Here is a 19141-nt window from a genome sequence, read left to right as displayed (position 1 = left end):
GTTTCCACTAACGCCCAGAGTTGTTCTCTCACACTATTTTTTTATTTATTTATAGGTAAAAATTTCTCTTCCTCTTCTCTTTTCTGTGTTACTGAGTGTGTTGTCCATGTCTGTGATGCTGTCATAGCCTGTTCCAGAGTCCGTCTGTGTGTGTGTGTGTGTTTTGCAGCTTCTGTTCACTCCACATTGCTCACTGCTGTGACTGTATTTTTGATATTTTTTTTCTTTACTGCTTTTCCGCAGTATTTGACGGATCCATTTTCTCCTCTTTCTTTCTTTCTTTCCTTTTTTTTCCCCACAAATTTATTTCAACATTGGACTTCATTCAGAACTTTCAAGGAGTGCCAATGGTTATATTCATCAAAACCAAAACTTTCATATTTAGACACTAAAAATATTCAATAAAAAGTGTGTTTTGTGCTGTCTTTTCCACATTTGAAGCCACCAAAGATTAGCCAGTTTGGACACAACTTCTTTCCTCTCACTAATACATAAAACACAATACTTTTTCCCATGTGTAACCATACCTTTAGAAAAAAGGGTGGGTGGGTAAAAAAAGTCCTTGGGTAACCTATGAAAAAAGGGCTTTTTGCTGGCTGAGCATTTTTCCAACACATTTAGCCACAGTAGTGTGCGCCCACGCTAAAGTTTTCTGAATCCTACATTGTCTGGATCTACAGAAGCCTGCTTTTGGTGTAGACTCCAGCTTTTGCTTCTCTCTCTTTGCCCGTTGCACTTCCCTAATAGTCCTTTCACCCCCCATCCTTCCCACCTTAGTTTATTCTTTTGCTCTCGTTAGATTTAAAAAAAAAAGATAACTCTAAATTCATTAAGTTTAAAGCTTATCCCCAAATAATATAATGGGGCGATAATAAGCCTTTTGCCTTGGCAATGGTAGTGATATTGCTGTAGAATCTAAGTTGTTTAATCACCTGTCTTCCCAGAATTCTCAGCTTTTGACCTGTCCTGTGATGTTAAATCGTCTTGTTAACTGACTCTTTGCTTGTTGTCAGCAGAACTGTGTAAATTAACCTACTGTTAATGTAAATTAAGAATTAATTTTCACATGTGACGTAGATTATTTAGTATATAAAGTTTTAACTGAAAACTTTGTGCCAAATTATAAGGAATATAATAATATTTTTATGCTGTCTTTCTTCTCTCCGTATTTAAATCTCCAGAATCTATTGGTAAGTGCTTAGTTCTGAAGCGCACTTCACCCCCACTAATTTCCATATTCAGATTATTATTATATTACTATGATGATGATTATTCTTAAAATGCATGGCATGCATTTTACTAACAGTCAGTGTAGTCACCAGATCTCCGTAGTGGCGCACACACACACCTCCACAGAAATGTTGTATCGATCATAGCAACACCTGTCTAGAAGAAACAGTACACAAGTATCACATAGAGTGCAGTGAATGCCATAATCCAACTTAAACTGCAGTGTTTGTTTCCAGATAGACTTCAGTGTATCCTCTCTCTCTATCTATATATATATATAGAATATATATATATATATACACACCCTTAAATAGAATATCCAATATTTTCCTAAACTATGTATTAAATACATTATTGTAAAGTATTTCTTTAAGGATGTGAGGCATATACGATATATTTCTAACCCTTTATAACCAAACACTTAAGAACTCAGATGCTTCTCTGAGAGTGGCAATGCTGCTTTTTGTGGCCTTTGCCCTTTGTGGTACAGTGCAACTTGCTTTTATAATCTAATAATACTATCTAATATATTCCTGTTTTAAAAGTATAGTAATTCAAGTTTTTTTAAGACCTTATTTAATTCTGTAAATCTAATTTGATTCTTCTTCCAAAGCCCTAGCCTCCTTCTTCTCGTACTAATGCTTCTTCTTTCTAATCTTATTTGCATTCATATTATCCACCCAGGTGGTACACCAATAAGAGGTAAGAGTGCTGAACTAACGTTCACAGAATGATCTTACTCATTCTTTCTGTCCTTTCATCCTTCTCATCTTTGTCCTGTTAAAAAACAACAACACAGAAATGTCCATCATCTTTATTTTTTCCTTTATTCTATTTGGTTATGATCAGTGATTCTCATGTTGTGACCTTTATTTCCACTTCCCTTTTCCTTTCCCTTATTTTGTTTCTTCATTTTTGAAAAAGATATATTTAATTTGTGATATACTTCAAAGGAAGCATATCCAGGTCTTTTGGCCATAGCCCAGTCACAGCGTACCATTTGTCCCTCTTTTTTTCTTTTTTCTTCTTCTTCTTCTTCGTCTTCTTTTTTTCTTTTCTCTTTCTTTTTTTTTTTTTGTTCAACTAGAACAAAAAAAAAAGATCATTTTTTTTCTTCCTTAGCTGTTCTTGTTCTGGACCAAAGGCAAGGTGGTCTGGAGAACAGTTGCAGACATGCAGAAGACAACATGGAATATCTTCTTTTTGTCTTTATCTTTCAAAAAAGGTTTTTCGTTTTTGTTGTTCTCCAATTCTTTTTTTCTTTTAACTTCATAAAGTTGAAAATGTTTTTCCCCCCCTACAAAATTACAGCAATGCTTTTTTTTTTCCTTGTTGTTTTTTGTTTTTTTTGTTTTTCTTGGATTTACCCCATCTCTGGATTTTTGGATCTTCTGATCTTCAGGCTTTGGAAATGAAAGGTTAATGAGTCGTCATTCTTGGTGGTGTATGGTATTGCTGGTTTTTGATACTTTGACAAAAAATGTTCACTTCTTTTATAATTCTTGTTTTGTATTTTTCTTGGGTTTTGTGACACCACACTGCTAATCCCACTCGTGGATTTTGATGGGTGTCTTAGGGGGGGCCCTCCTGAGGTCCTCAGCAGTGGTTGGTTGGTTCTTCCTTGTTGGCATAGACCATGCTTTTAAACTTTTTTTTGTCTTCTAATTCAACTGCTCTTTGTTTTTCAGCAAACGTACTAAAAGATTGTAAGTTGTGGCAAACCGTCTTTCTTTTCTTACCAATCTGCATGTCTTAAGGGAGTTTTATTTCTTTAAGAGAATATTTTGATAATTATGAATGACTAATGCAGTTTCTTTTTTTTTAACACTTTAAGCAGCTTTTTTGTTCTTGCTGCACATTTTTGGCTTTCTTCAGCAGAAGACTTTCTTGAAACCTGTCCTGTCTTTTTTGAGAGTACCACCTTTTGCACTACTTTTGTTACAAAAAATAAAGAAACTCAGAAAAATAGAACAACCCAACAACTTAATCTCTTTTGTTTTATTTAAAAGCCATACTTCCTTGAAGCAGTCTCACCCATCTTCATTTTAATGGTCGAGGGGGAAAAAAAGTATTGTTTAAAAAGTGATTTTTTCTGCCAAATGCAAATTGTTTCCTGTGCTAGCACTGATGATGTGAAAAAAATAATCTTTGTTTTTTTCATCGCATCATTTTCTGTCTGTGCACCTTAGCAAGAAAATGAACCGACGTTGAGTGGACCTTCGCATACAGGGCTTTTCGTATTGTTAAGCGGTGTATAATTATGGATCTAGAAAACCTTCTCTGACCATGTCTTTGGCTATATATTTTATATTCATACAGGTGCCCTCCAAATTGAACTGAGTGAAGAATCTGACCAAGGCAAATATGAGTGTGTTGCAACCAACAGTGCGGGTACACGCTATTCTGCACCTGCCAATCTGTATGTCAGAGGTAGGAATGACATAACCCTGGCATCCACTCTTCATTCAGGCTCAGGGGGTGTTGAGATACTCTGAGGATCTGTGCAGTTAACTTAGTAATAAACAAACTGCTATGGTAAAAGTAACAGTAACTAAATATGTTTTAAAAGTTTAGACTCTAGAGGACAGGGAATTTTTTAAAAAGCACTATTGAGTTCAATCTATCCTGTGACTTAAGGTTTGTAAGTATATTTACACTTTTACATCTTGGCTTCTATTTTTCCTGCATTGATTTAGACCCGTGCTTTGCATTTTTTATTATTATTATTTTGTTTTTTTTTTCTTTCTTTTGTGTTTTCTTTTCAAACTCCTGAGGTAGTTGCTTGGTATGCTACTAATCAGCTCTGGGTGTAACTTTAAGGCAATGGGGTGTATGTCTACATAACCTCTGCTGCTGAGTTGCAAAGGAAAAGCTTCAAACTTTAAAATAATATATGCAGAGCACAATTGTATATTCTTCTTCCTTTTTTATTTCTTCTTTACACACACACATCTATCTATCTATCTATCTATCTATCTATCTATCTATCTATCTATCTATCTATCTATCTATCTATCATGTGGGGGGGTATAAACACACACACACACACACACACATATATATACATAAAAATATTTTATTTAAACATTATCAGAAAAGTGTAATCCCTGCCACTGCAGGAATGAAGCTGGCTGTACTTTAAAAATTAATTGCTTGTCTATATGACAGGTATGAATTATGAGGATACATTCATATTTCCCTGTACAGTAATAGAAATGATTAATTTTAAAATCTGTGAAAGTGTTCTTTTGATTTCAAACAGAAAGAAGTGGTTCCTCTTTGACAGTATTTCCAACAGCTGGTTCATGTAGCTTTCTGTACAATATAAAGCCTATGCTTCAATACCTATAATATATATATATATATATATATATATATATATATATATATATATATATATATGTCTGCAAACTAAGGGGATGCAGAAAATATGTGTGAAAGCTGAAACAGCTTTAAGCTTGTTACTGTAGTGTGGGTGATCTTACCAAAAATATCTAGCTTGATCTTGAAATTTTTGTGAGAAATAATGTTTCAATCAACCTGTTTTGTTTTCTTTTTTGTTTTGTTTTGGGTGGTTTTTTGGCCCAAGAAAAGTTTCATGGCATCCTTAGAAAGTTGTTTGATCCTTTTTCCCTCCCTCAAAAAAATACTGACTTTCCTGTACTGCATGAAGCATGTGTACCTTTTTTATCCAAAGGAAAATTTCAAAATAATGCTAGCTATTGTTTCTAACACCGTAATAGCGGCGAGAAATTGCTAACTTTTCAAGCTGACATAGGAAGGTTTAATTAGAGCAAATAAAGATGTTCAAGTAGCAGTTGAAAGCCTTGATATGGCCTTTTTACTCTCTCTGTGTTTCCCTTGTTTTTCTCCTTTCCTCATTTCATTGTGTTCTGCATCAAACCCCCTACATCCCTCAGAGCTGCGAGAAGGTTGGTGTGTTTTTTACTTTTTACCCACCTTACAAAACTATTAATTAAACCAATAACAAAGAATACAAATGAAATGAATGTAGCTGCATTGTGGCCTTTTTTAAGTTAACGTTATGTTTAAGCAGAGAATGCCCTGGTCATGGCTTTTGATTCGTGCAAATGTCTAACTGTTGTGCATGATGAGAATGAACTTGGGTGCATGGCAACCTGTAACTTTTAACACTAAGGTTTGGTAAACTTGGTCAGTGTTCCTGCTTTTTTCTTTTCCTTTAATTTCTTGTTTATATTGATGCCTGCTGTTCAAGAATGATTTCCTCTGAAATCTGTTCCCTGCAATTGCTTCTCTAAGCAGCCCAAGCATGAAAACTAAACTCCCCTCTGTTTAAAACAATTCTGTTTGATACTACGAATTCCACATTGCCTGCTTCTTGCTTTGTGTGGCCTCTGAATTGGCTGCTGAAGGCATGTTATGCCGTTTGCTTGTTTCCCCATGCCTGTCATTCACTCACGAGGCCATCGCAGTAAGTCCCTCTTGAGTCAATAGTAGTTCACCAAAATTTAACTAAATCCAGCAGAAAGGTTTCAAACTAATACAATGTTTATTCTGTTTCTCATAGTGCCTTATTTTATTTTTTGTTTTTTACTGATTAAAAATAATGTTTTACGATTAGCTTCTGGTTCATCAACCTCAAATAAATACAGTGCGGAGTACTTTGTCCAATTAAAGGCCTAAATACAAACCTACCTCTCTGTCACTTCTCCCTCTGCCTCCTCCTACACACATATGTGCACACACAGAGAATATCTGAAGCAGGAACACTGATTTATTGTTGCCTGGTAATTTTTTCTCGGTGTTGTGTTTACCTAACTATTAACTATTCTGTTAATGCGATATCCTGCTATGTGTTTTCAATCAGCTGCTCCACATTTTGAATATAGAAAACCTCTAATATGACTAATCCTAGTAGTTTACTTTGCTTTCCTTACATGCAAACACAGTAGAATCCTGAATGTTAAATGTTCTGCTCTTTCCCCAGTGGCCCCACCTAACAGATGCTTCATAACAACCTGAGCTTAATCTAATATCCTCCTCCCTCTAACCCTATCCTCCTTTAAATTCCTGTTTCTGTCAACCCATCCAACCCCCAGTTTTTAGTTTTATTCTTTCTCCTAATAACTTTTCCTTTTTGGTTTTAGCAGTTTTGTTTCTTTCTGTAATTTTGATTCTCCAACATTTTCCTGAGCATGATTCTCTACAGATTCTGTCATTTGCTTGCCTGCATGACCAAATCCAGTACTCATACTGGTTTTGCCTTGTTTCTTCTCCTGTGACTATATATATATTTCTATGTTTGTTTCAGTGTTAGTGTGAGGTCTTGAGGCTGCATCCACTTTGAGTCTGAAAGCAAATCAAATTGCACTTTCAGTGTATTGTAGGTGATGTGTTTCAGGGCTGTGATGTGACAATGTGGTCCAGCACATTTATTCACATCAACTGGAAGTACGCAGCATTGAAGTTGGTTTTGGTACTCAACTCAAGCATGCTGTTAACCCTCCAGTTTTCTTCTGTGCATATTATATATATCTATATATATATATGCATACAAACTACATGCATATATATATATGTGTGTGTGTGTGTGTGTGTAACTTTTGCATGGTGTTTGTGTATTGTTAGTATATAGTTAGTCAATTGTGGGCCCCTAGTAGGTCTGAATCAACTTTTGTATGAATGTGTCTAATGATATCAACAAGTAAATATAGTATAATTTACTTTGTGTGCAGACAATATACTTGTGTAGTCTGTATATTTTATTTTTTGGCAAATTGGAATAACATGTTTAAAATGTTAAATTGTGTCTGTACAGTTCATGTAGTCTATATGCAAAACTCATTTTCCCTTTTTGTATATGTTATTACTTTTTTTGTGTTTTGTTCCAGTTCGCCGGGTCCCACCAAGGTTCTCTATCCCACCTACCAATCATGAGATCATGCCAGGAGGGAGTGTTAACATCACCTGTGTTGCCGTGGGGTCCCCAATGCCATATGTGAAATGGATGCTGGGGGCTGAAGATCTGACACCCGAAGATGATATGCCAATAGGGAGGAATGTCCTTGAGCTTAATGATGTCAGGCAGTCTGCAAACTACACTTGTGTTGCTATGTCCACCCTTGGTGTTATAGAAGCAATAGCACAGATAACTGTCAAAGGTACTTTACATATATAATCTGTGTATATGTAGACATGACTTGTTCTTTGTTTTTCTGACACAGTTGTTAAAAATTGATAACTTCCTTAAAGAAGAAGATGATCTGTATTAGCTTTAGGCCAAATTCTGGCTTCAAGTAGCAGAAGTGTGTAGTGTAGGGTGTAACTGTGCTCGGCACCCAGGACTGTAAGTCACCTTGTTACCTACTGTGTCCAGTGAGAGGAAGTCTGTCTTAAAATAATAGGAGGTCATCGTGTCCAATCCCCTGCTCAAAGCAGGACCAACGCCAGCTAAATCATCCCAGCCAGGGCTTTGTCAAACAGGGCCTTAAAAACTTCTAAGGATGGAGATTCCGCCACCTCCGTAGGTAACCCATTCCAGTGCTTCACCACTCTCCTAAAATAGTGTTTCCTAATATCCAACCTAGACCTCCCACACTGCAACTTGAGACCACTGCTTCTTGTTCTGATTTTGAGTCATCTCCTGATGACTAATTTCTACTCCAAGTCCATAAAGCATATTTTCAATATTAATATATTATTCCTTAAATATTACCTGTCTGTACATCTCACAATGATCAAGAATCTTGACAAATTACAAGCTCTCTGTAGATACCTTGTATGTTATTCTTTATGGCCAAATGTCTTTAAGAGGTGTTTGGTGTGTGAGTTTGTCTGGTCTGAAGTGAGAGTTTTTTTGCAAAGAACAGGGGACCCTTTGCCAAGGGGTTCCATGTAGGATTACCATATTTCAGGTTCCCAAAAAGATGATGCTGGAGGAGAAGGGGGTGTTGGAGGGGGGTAGAGTGGGGGTCCTGGAGAGGTGTATATGTATTGGGAAGGGTAACTGGGGGATGCTGGAGGGCATACCTGTGGCAGAAGTATTCAGTGGAGGTGGGGGGCAGTGTTGTTCGCTGTCACAGTGGCAGGGCGGCTGTTGCAAGCCCAGGACACAGCACCAGCTGTCAGTCAGCATCTCCCTGCAGGGCCCCCTCAAAGACCTGGGAACCAGGGCTGCAGGCAAATGGTCCAATCAGCTGGGGATACAGGGAGGGACCAGTTGGGAAGCAGACTGATTGGGGTTCATTCTGAGCTATAATGTTTGCTCTGCAATAACACCAGACTTTGACCCTTATTTCAAAATTCCACCCAGACGGAGAGTGGACTACAAAAAAAAAAAGGTCATGTCCAAGAAAACCTGGATGTATGGTAACCCTATGTCCATAGGCTTTAAGAATAGCCACAGAAAATCATTTAGGACTCGACTTTTGACTTGGAGTACATGCCTATGCAAGAAAGTAAAAGCAAATGAGAACAACCCCCTTAAAACCCTGAATAGTCTACCTGGACCTTGAATCCAGGCACACAGCAATAAGTGCTGTATACCTACTTACTTCCTCTTCAGGATACATAAACACAACAGAGTGAGGTAGGGGGAGAATCTTAGCTCTGCTCCCCACTCACTGGCCAATGCACCTGAAGCAAGTGTGTAATAGTTAGCTGCTGATGTTAACTTCCATCCAGAGCAAGGAGGAAGCAAGAATTGTGACTGGAAGGCCTCCTGGGGTGGTGCAGTTCAAGGATGTGCCTAAACTCACTACACAGTACATAAGATCCAGTACCAAAGTACTGAGCATGCCCCATGAGGTGTTGATTCCCCTAATCTCATACTGACTGCAGGCAGAGATCAGTTCAATTCCTTACAGGATCAGCCCTTATAGTATAGTTGCACTTCAAAACGTGTCCTTGTTTGCAATGTTCTTTGAATTTAGTCCATCTATCTGGCCTACTCCTGCATTACTAAAATTATAAACTACCGATTCAGGCAGCAATAATATTAGTAGATAAGCAAACCTCTCATTTCATTACTGTGTTTTGCTACCTTCATTCTAGCTAAATCAAGGGCCGTATACTTTTCAAAAGCAGCAATGGTTAAAAACTTGATGGCTGATTTTCAGAGTTATTGGTTGTCTGCAACTCCTGCTGAGTTCATTAGAAACTGAAGGTATCCAACACCTCTGCAAATCAAGCCTTAACAGTGCACGCTCTCTCTCTGCATGGCTGTTCTTGTGCAGGTGCTTAGTGGATCTATGGTAAAAATCATTATTGTGCCATATATCAGAAGACCTTTTTTAATGTGGGATATGAGATATTTCTGTGTTCTCTATTAAATTTCTGGAATAAATCACAGTACTAAACCATTGGATTTCCTAATTCTAAATAGGGGATGTAGCTCCTACCCAAATCAACTACATTTCAACCCATTTCATGTCATGATTTGCTTTGTTTGATTTCATATCACACGTTAAGAGTAAAGAATGATTGGTATGTACTATTTATTAACTTAATTTTATGGTATTATTTTTAGCCTTACCCAAACCTCCAGGAACTCCTGTGGTGACGGAAAGCACGGCAACAAGCATAACGTTGACTTGGGATTCTGGGAACCCTGAACCAGTCTCTTACTACATAATCCAACATAAACCTAAAAACTCTGAGGAACCATATAAAGAAATTGATGGGGTGGCTACAACGCGCTACAGTGTTGCAGGCCTAAGCCCATATTCAGAATATGAATTCAGGGTAGTTGCTGTAAATAATATTGGACGGGGCCCACCCAGTGAGCCAGTGTCAACAAGGACCTCAGAACAAGCACCATCTAGTGCACCTCGCAGTGTACAGGCTCGTATGTTGAGCTCAACTACAATTTTAGTACAATGGGAAGAACCTGAGGAACCAAATGGCCAAATTCAAGGATACAGAGTTTATTACACCATGGACCCCACCCAACACGTCAACAGCTGGATGAAACACAATGTGGCTGACAGCCATATCACCACTATTGGAAATTTAGTACCACAGAAAACATATTCTGTGAAGGTTCTTGCTTTTACTTCTGTTGGGGATGGACCCCTCTCTGCTGACATTCAAGTCATCACTCAGACAGGAGGTAAGACTGCAATATGGTGGAATAAATTACATACATGTAGAAATTGGGCAGAGAGTATTTGAGTGAGTGAATGTTGGGAAATAAATATTTCCAAGAGATGTCCAGAGCTTTCTTTTTATCTTCCAAAATGTTGCCTATTAAAAGGCATCATTCACAAACCATCTTTCTACCATTCCACAGCCCTTGCAGTCATTAAAATGGAGGAAATTATCGTCTTTATCATCAAATCTTCCATTCCCTTTTTCAGAAATGTATAAATATCAAACAATTCTACCAAAGCAACAGTATTCTCAGTGAGACTGTGGAGAAAGCTAAATGTTGTGGCCACTGCTTGGCTGAGACAGTACTTCTGATGCTAAGTACCACACTATGTTTGTCCAGCAGTTATTAGCTGGCATTTTTACTGGTCTTGTCCTTGAATATTCTGTGGAGTTGATTTTAATGTAGATTGTATATGGGGCATCATATGTTAGATCATTTTTGTTAACATTGATTTGGAGATGTAAAATACGTATATACTATACATACATGCACATACATATACATATATCTGTATATTTTGAAAATGTTTAAAATCATATTAAAACAGTGTATATGTACACAGAAGCACATCCATGCACTTCTGATTTATAAACTTCCCTTCCCCACTCATCAACAGAAAGCACCATAGCTCTAGGTAAAACAAGGTCACTATTTCTTTGTTTTACGTTTGCAGGTAGGTTTTGTTTGTGTACGGGACCTTTACGTCTATGAGTTAATTTTATTATCAAATCACTAGCAAGCTCAGTGAATGCAAAGAATGTTTATGAAATCAAAAGCCAGAAATTCTGGTTGTGCTAAACTTCAGAAATTATTTTATTGTAGCTCTATGGAATAACAACTCCCTATTATTTACTGTTCTTGAACAGTTTTCAGAGTGGTAGCAGTGTTAGTCTGTATCAGCAAAAAGAACAAGGAGGACTTGTGGCACCTTAGAGACTAACAAATTTATTTGAGCATCAGCTTTGTTTATTTATTTACTTATGTTCAAATACATTTGTTAGTCTCTAAGGTGCCACAAGTACTCCTCCTTCTTTTTGTTCTAGAACAAGATGTGTGAAATATTGCCATAGTTCAGTGATCATCTAGAAATATAGAATGCTACTTGTAAGTCAGTTGATTTTTTTAGCACTAGCAAAGTTTCTTGTAGTAGAAGTTCAAGGTCCCTCAACTTTTGAAAAACCTGTCTCCACAATATAACTCAAGGCATTGGATCAAACTCTGCCATTGTTTACCTGCATGCAAATCCACTGACTTCTGTGGAGTTACATGTGTGTAAATGGAGAACAGAATTTGATTCGTTGTCTTGGAATTTCTGCAAGTACTGTATAATAATGGGGAAATGTGTGTACAGTCTTTAAAATTATTTAAAATTAGAAGTTTATTCATTAGTTTTTCTAATATACCTAATGGCAATGTAATTGATATTTGTACGTATATTTAGATAGTGAACACTAATTCTGGCTTTTTGACATATTTGTGACATTTTTCAGAGGCCAGTCTTTAGATTGCCATATTGCTCTCCGCTTTCTAGCTTAGTGATAGATTGTATTAGATGGAGACACAACAAGCTGTTCAACCATTTTGTTCGGGAAGGGCCTGGTCCTGATCTGTTTGAGGTCAGTAGGAATTTGTCATTAACTCCTACAGAGCAACTATTTCCTGCTGTGGTCCAGTTGGACTGACCCAAGTTATGTTACTGAGCATAGTCACCTGAGGAGTTCTCCATGTATTTAAACATTTCTGGCATCCTTGTGCTGTTAAAACTTGATCACTTAATATGCCCTCCTGTGCTGTTTCTTCTTGTTGCTGTAACATGAAGTCATGATAATGATGATGCTATTGGAGTGATTCTCAGTGCCAGTCTTTTCACTTTGGGAACTGACTTGACCTGACATTTTATTTTTACACTGTCTCATAAAAACAACAGTTTTGAGAGAGGAGAGGCTTTTTAAAGCATGAGCCTGATGGAAAATGCATGGACGCATGTGAGCATTTTCAATCAACAGGATAGCGGTAGAGAAGCTGGACCTAATACAGCACTCCAGCAGGGGTGTTGGAAGTAGGGATGCTGGGGGTATGGCAGCACCCCCCTAACTTGAAATATTTTCCATCATACACAGGGTTTACAGTTTTGTTCAATGGTTTTCAGCACCCCCACTATACAAATTGTTCCAACGCCAGTGCACTCCAGCTTAGAGCAGCGCCAAACCTCGATCTAGATCCAAATTTTGTGAATGGTCCATCTTTGTAATGAGATTAATGAAAACTTCAAATACATATCCTCCCTCCTCTAAAATTTGGAGTATTCAAATCTACATTTTTGTGGCTTGAATCCCTCTCTCTCTTCTGTGTGTATGTGTGTGTGTATATATAAAAATATACACACAGAGAGAGAATGCCATAAGAAGCAGGACCTGGAATGGTGGTTGGGTTTGGGGTTCTTTGTTTGTTTTTTCTCTGTATAGAACTTAAAAACAAATGAATAACTATTTCAATTGTGTAAGCTATCACTCGATGGACCAAATCATGCTCCCATGGAAATCAGTGACAAAACTCCAATTGACTTCACTGAGGCCAGCATTTGTGTCCTAGAGTTTGATTGACAGCAGTGCCATTCAACATTATGATAGCTTGGTTTCCTTCAAAGCCTTTTTCTATTATGTGCATTGTGATCATTGGGAGGTAGGAAAATGTTCTGAGGATTTTGAAAAAGAAACACATTTGCAAGGGTTTTATTTTCAGCACCAGCATAATTAATATTCAAGTTAAATATGACAAAATGGTGCTAAAGAAACAGGCATCTTGAGTTTTACTTCTTGCTTTCTCGGTCATCTGAGTGGATCTGGTCAAAAATTTAATTGAAACTTTTTCAATTAAAAATTTGGTTTTCTAATAAACAATTTTTTTGCAAAAAGTGTCTGCTTCCATTAAAAATTTTACCTTTTTATGAAAAACCTGAACACCCTGAAAAACACAAAGTTTTTTATTTGGAACCATAATCTAAACATTACATTTCAGCTCAGTTCTCATTAAAATCTGTCCCCCTGAGCTCCCACGGTGCATCATAGGAGTAGTAGTTTGGGTACCTCATACCCACAATCTTCTTTATGGGCTGGACTCTATGCCCAAACTACATGTCCCATGTTGCACCATGGCTATGGGACTCTTATGGTGCATCTCAATGGTTCAGCAAGAGGGGAGATTATGGGCCTCATGTAAGAGTCCAATCAGGGATCCCAGCTCACTGAGGATAATGGCATGGCGCAAGGCATGCAAACTACAATTCCCAAGAGCCACGACTGCAGCTCAAGCAGATATGGCTTAATATCTAACTAATCCAGAATGAAACAATTCAATTAAGATGTTGACCACAAATATTTGGTTTTTCTATCTTTTTTCTATCTTCATCAAAAAGATGATTTTTCCATGGCATGTAGTACAACTATCCCAAGTTGCTTTTATTGTGGTTCAGTTTCACATGAGTGGGTTCAGGGTGAAATATTGTAGCTCTCTAGCTGAGGGTCTAGCATGTCTTAGAAAGTCATTTACTATTCAAAGCAGTGGCTCAAATATATATTTTAAGGAGTGACTTGTCCAGAAAAGGGGATTTTGACTGCTAGGATGGAATGGCAGTCTACATTTCATTCTTTTTTGTCTGAGGATAACTATTTGGTTCTAAACTGTGAGCAGTTGAAAGTGTTGTCTTTGTTGTATAATAAGCAGCAAATTGTTTAAAAGAGTAGCTTAAATCTGAGTTCTCTGGTATTGTTTTCCTTGCATTTCTTTAACTACAGTAAATCCAGGCAGATGACATCCTGATTTCTTATGATTTACAGTTGTTCTGTTCTTTCACCGTAAATCTTGGAAAAGCCTCTTGATCTTACCTTATGAAGTTGTCAGCAGCAACTCCATAGTTAAGGGTTGCATTTAGTTTTCAAAGTTGGGGTTTCAGTCTGTTTGTCATTGATTAAAGCAAATATTTGCCATAATCAAATTTAACACACCTGCTGTTAGAGCACAGTTGTATATTTGTGGAACATTACAAATAAACACTTGGGACAATTTAAGATTTTGAAGAAATTTTAAAATAATTCCCTTTTGAAGAATAAGGACTGGTCTCTAACATGCTTTTATATCCCTGTAGCTTACAGTTGCCTTATTTTTAACACTTGTGTTTAACACACAGAGGTTAATTTAAAAAAATGAAAACAAAAATAATTATAATTCTTCATCACTATAATGATTTTTATGCCATCGAAACAAATGGATAACATTTTCATCATGATAGCCAACATATTAAAAATGTAGCTATTAAAAGCCAACATAGAAAATGTTAGAACAGACCCTTTTGAACAGGGGAAACTGGATATCAGTAGGTTTGTGCAGAAAGACCCTGATCCTGCATCATTAACATCAATGGGAGCTTTGCCCCTGACGTCAATGACTGGAGGATCAAGCCATGTATATTCTCTATATGATGTGACTCCTGCAAATGCTGGACTTCAGCATGGACAAATTCATATATATACTGAATTGTGATGTTCACTCCTAATTTATATTGCCCCTCTTGTAAACTATGTCTCTGGTTCCTGGTCCCCATTCCCAGCTAATTCACTACAAAACTTGCTATTACATTTTCCCTGAAACACAATCCTCACTTTTTTAATTTTCTCAAACCAACATGCCAGAGCAGACTCCGGGTGCATCCTTCATCTTGCACGCCTCATAAAAACAATCTTCCGGCTGGGTCTCGGGGCCAGGGGTATTCCTAAACTCTGCAGAGAGGGGAAAGTCACTTAAGAGGAGCAAAGGATCTTGCTTTTATTAGCTTCCCATACCAGGAAGAACCACTATGTAGGGACTGGGAGCATTGCAGGGAGAACCAGACACTCCACAGGACAGGGAATTCCAGGAGGCATAGATAACTCTGGGAAACTCCTACATTTTAAAAAAATTACTATATAAAACCCATTGTTAATGCTAAGCTATGTAACATGAACGTTAAAGTGTATGTACAGTCACCACGGAACATTATAGTTAAGAAAGCATTTGAATGCATGGAAAGGAAAAATTATAGGAAGATCAGATATCTGACTGTCTTTTAAATAAATGTAAAAGGGAAAATATTATATTACACATTGAACAAAACCTTATTGTAAAGCTAATGAGTTGGATTTGGGGGGGGGGGGGTTCTGTTTCTAATAGAAGGATTGAAATGCAGAGAAAAACATGCAATTATAAACAAATTATTCTTGCAATTCTATACTGTAGCTCAGTAGAAGATTCTGACACCTTTCATGAACATCAAACACATGCAAAAATGTAATAATAATAAAATGTCCTGTTAAAATTAGTTTCTTGCCTAACCATCAGCAGTAATTTGAGTCCAGTTCAATCAATCATTTTGGCATCATCACTTCCCTCCTTCCTCTGTGTACGGCCCCATGTTAAAAAACTCTGTAGATGAAAATGAAGTCAAAAAATAATGCATTTTGCTCACCTAAGGCCCTAAAATTCCCTGGAGTGTCAGACATGGAGGAAGTAGAAAACAGTGCTAAATGCCCCGGAAATGCCAAAAGAGAGAAAGTGATAGTCCTGCAGCATCCTGTCTGGGAGCTCAGGGAAGGCTGTCTATGCCATGGCTATTCAGCTGGATCTCCAAAAGGCTTGGGACAGGGAAAAAAGCGAGGGGTGGGGGTGCAGCTGAGCACCAAGGAGGTGCAGTGTAGAATAGTGCCAAAGAAACTGGCTATCTTCCCTAAAATTGGCAGTGGAATTGCTGAGTAATATAATGCTGATGAGGGAGCCGTAGGGTAACCAGACAGCAAGTGTGAAAAACTGGGACAGGGAGTGGTGGGAAATAGGAGCCTATAAAAGAAAAAGACCCAAAAATCAGGACTGTCCCTATAAAATTGGGACATCTGGTCACCCTAGAGCCATGCTGCATTGTGGGAAAGAGGACCTAATGCAGAAGGTAACCATTCAGATAACCCCAGCTTTCTTTACATATCTCAGTATCTGTAGGGATAACCCTGCTGATATAAAGGTGTCCCTAGGTGAAGAGGGCCACACCCTCAGACCCCTGCAATCAGATCCTATGGTGTAGCATTCCCTACACACAATGCAGCAATCTACAGGAAATTCTCTGAGCTGAAACTCATGGATTTCCTGGCTTTTATACAAGTTTTTGCATGCTAGCCACAGTATTATCGCTTCTTCTGTTCCATTTTCCAGCTTCCTTCTCCTGTTCTGTCCCTCCACTTCCCTTTCTCAGTGGTTCCTCTCCTCCTTTTAATCTACTCCTTTTCCCCTTCTGTTTTGCTTTTATTTGTTCTTCTAGGCTGTTTTTGTTTATTTTTTTTATTTTAAACTGAAAATGTGTACTTTTGTTTTATAAGCCATGGCAGCATTCTCTTCTTGCTCTGTGTTTTCTTCACTCTCTTCTTGTGCTATCTCTGACCTCTCATTCCTTTTATGTTATTTTTCTATCCTCCTGCTCAATTCATTCTTTGTATGCAAGGTTTATTTGCATCCCCACTTCCTTCCTCGCCTTCCTTCTACTTGAATAAAGTGACCCACTGGGCAGGTATGTGGGTTTTTTTTTTAAAAGTGACCTACTCAAAAATATACCTGCCTTGAGACACTGAATAAGTAGGGAATTTGAGCCTTGTAATGTAAAATACTATAAAGAATGCTGGAAATGCAAAGCACAGGTTACTGTGGACCTTTAACTTGAGTATAGGAGAGGGCACTGTGAAATACCTACAAGATAACTTCACTGCATCAATAGAATTAAACTGACCATATAACTGACCACATAAACTGACCATAAACTGACCATAACTGACCATAAACTGACCACATAAACACTCCCAGGAATACTTCTCCTGTTTTTTTCAATCATCAAACTATTTTCCTACAAGTAAATGTTTAATATATTTTTGAGTTTGTACCATCATATTTTTATTGCACTTTAGCATTGTTAGTTGTTCATTAACTTCTACAGCAGTTGGTTTACAGGTTTTGAGATTTTTGACAAAATGTACTGCACATTTACACTTTTTAATTAGTTAATCATTCTTCAATATTATCACTCTAGGTTTAAAACTGTAGAATTCTAAGGAGTCAGAAACCTCCAGGCTTATTTACACAAGTTACTTCTGTGTTAAGAGAGAGAGTAGACACAGACACAGGATTAATAAACTATCTTTGTTTGCTTTTAATTACCTTGTGTACTGTGCAGAGAGAATGTGGTATTTTAACAAAAATGGATATCAAGTGACAAAAAAAGAAAAAAATGTTTATTCCTAAACTGAAAGGGCTTCTTAGGAACAACTTTATGAAATTCTCAGCAAACACAAAATCTTGGCCCTTTCCAACTCCACTCAGCTTGTAACTTCTCCTGTTAAATCCTCCATGCCCACTTCCCGAACCTCTGACTCCTAAGCTACTTCTCTAAGAATCACGCTGCTTTCTATGTTTGCTTCTGGACATGCTTCCATGTGTACAAAGGACCAGGATAGGAACCATGATCTAGAGCAGGGTGGGCAAACTATGGCCCACAAGCCAAATCCAGCCCACCAGCCATTTTAATCTGGACCTCGAGCTCCCGCTTGGGATGGGAGTCTGGAGCTTGCTCTGCTCTGGGGCTCCAGCCGGGGAGGGGGTCGGGGCCACTCTATGCAGCTCCTGGAAGCAGCGGCATGGTCCCCCTCTGGCTCCTATGCATAGGGGCAGCCAGGGGTCTCCATTCTGCATGCTGCCCCCACCCCAAGCACCGCTCCCACAGCTCCCATTGGCTGGGAACCACAGACAATTCATGCACATCCAAGTGAAGCACTTTTCCATAAGTGGGAACCACAGCCAGTGGGCACTGCAGGGGTGGTCCCTGTGGATGGTGCAGCGTTCAGAGCCACCTGGCCGCACCTCCGCGTAGGATCCGGAGAAGGGACATGCCACTGCTTCCGGGAGCCGCTTGAGGTAAGGACTGCCCAGAGCCTGCACCCCTGAGCCTCTCACCTTGCCCCAACCCCCTCGTCCAGCCCTGATCCCCCTCCCTCCTTCTGAACCCCTCGTCCCAGGCTGGAGCACCCTCCTGCACCCCAAACTCCTCATGCCCAGCCCCACCCCAGCCTGGAGCCCCCTCCCACACCCTGAACTCCTCATTTCTGGCCCCACTCTGGAGCCCACACCCCTAACCAGAGCTCTCACCCCCTCCCACACCCCAACCCCAATTTTGTGAGCATTCATGACCTGCCATACAATTTCTATTCCCAGATGTGGCCCTTGGGCCAAAAAGTTTGCCCACCCCTGATCTAGAGGTTAGAGAATGGATCTGGAAATCAATTAATTCTTGACTCTATAACCTGCTTTGTCAATGAATCCCTGTGTGATCTTGTGTAAGTTACCTAACAACCTCTGTGTCTGTTTCTTCTATATAACATAAGAATAAGAATATACATACTTCACAGTGAAGTTAAGAATCTTAATTAATGTTTGTAGGGCACGTTGAAATCATTGGATAAAAGATGCTATTGAAATGTTTTGTTCTCCAAAAATACCTGTGCTGTAAAAAAATTCCCACTCTGTGTGATGATCATGCAATGTGACAAGTTGGATTTGGTTTAGCCTATAGTTCTATGTTGTAGAACACACCCCAGCAGTAGGAGCAAGGCAACCTGCACAGTTTCCAGAGCCTGTAACTGCCTCTCTTTAGTTGCTTTTTTGTCTGTGGAGGAGATCAGAAGCTGCAGATATCTGCTCATGCAGCTTGGTTCC

General features: G+C 38.5%; 1 protein-coding gene across 44 annotated transcripts in view; it reads left to right on the top strand.

Annotated features, from left to right (window-relative positions):
- Window positions 1-19141, top strand: part of PTPRD (protein tyrosine phosphatase receptor type D) — a 1705510-nt gene that overhangs the window by 1518352 nt on the left and 168017 nt on the right. For 25 of the 44 annotated variants that reach the window (XR_012159111.1, XM_073345356.1, XM_073345349.1 and 22 more), the window contains 5 exons: window positions 1915-1932; window positions 3550-3660; window positions 5151-5162; window positions 7104-7373; window positions 9740-10321. Coding sequence is in view for 43 of the 44 variants with exons in the window: in XM_073345356.1 (XP_073201457.1) it covers window positions 1915-1932; window positions 3550-3660; window positions 5151-5162; window positions 7104-7373; window positions 9740-10321 (993 nt within the window). In the remaining variant the exon portion in view is untranslated. The remainder of the gene's footprint in view (window positions 1-1914; window positions 1933-3549; window positions 3661-5150; window positions 5163-7103; window positions 7374-9739; window positions 10322-19141) is intronic. The other 19 variants (XM_073345360.1, XM_073345359.1, XM_073345357.1 and 16 more) reach the window with 3 other exon arrangements.

Source organism: Lepidochelys kempii, chromosome 5, assembly GCF_965140265.1.
Source record: "Lepidochelys kempii isolate rLepKem1 chromosome 5, rLepKem1.hap2, whole genome shotgun sequence".
Taxonomy (NCBI): Eukaryota; Metazoa; Chordata; order Testudines; family Cheloniidae; genus Lepidochelys; species Lepidochelys kempii.
This window is presented reverse-complemented; position numbering and strand designations above follow the sequence as displayed.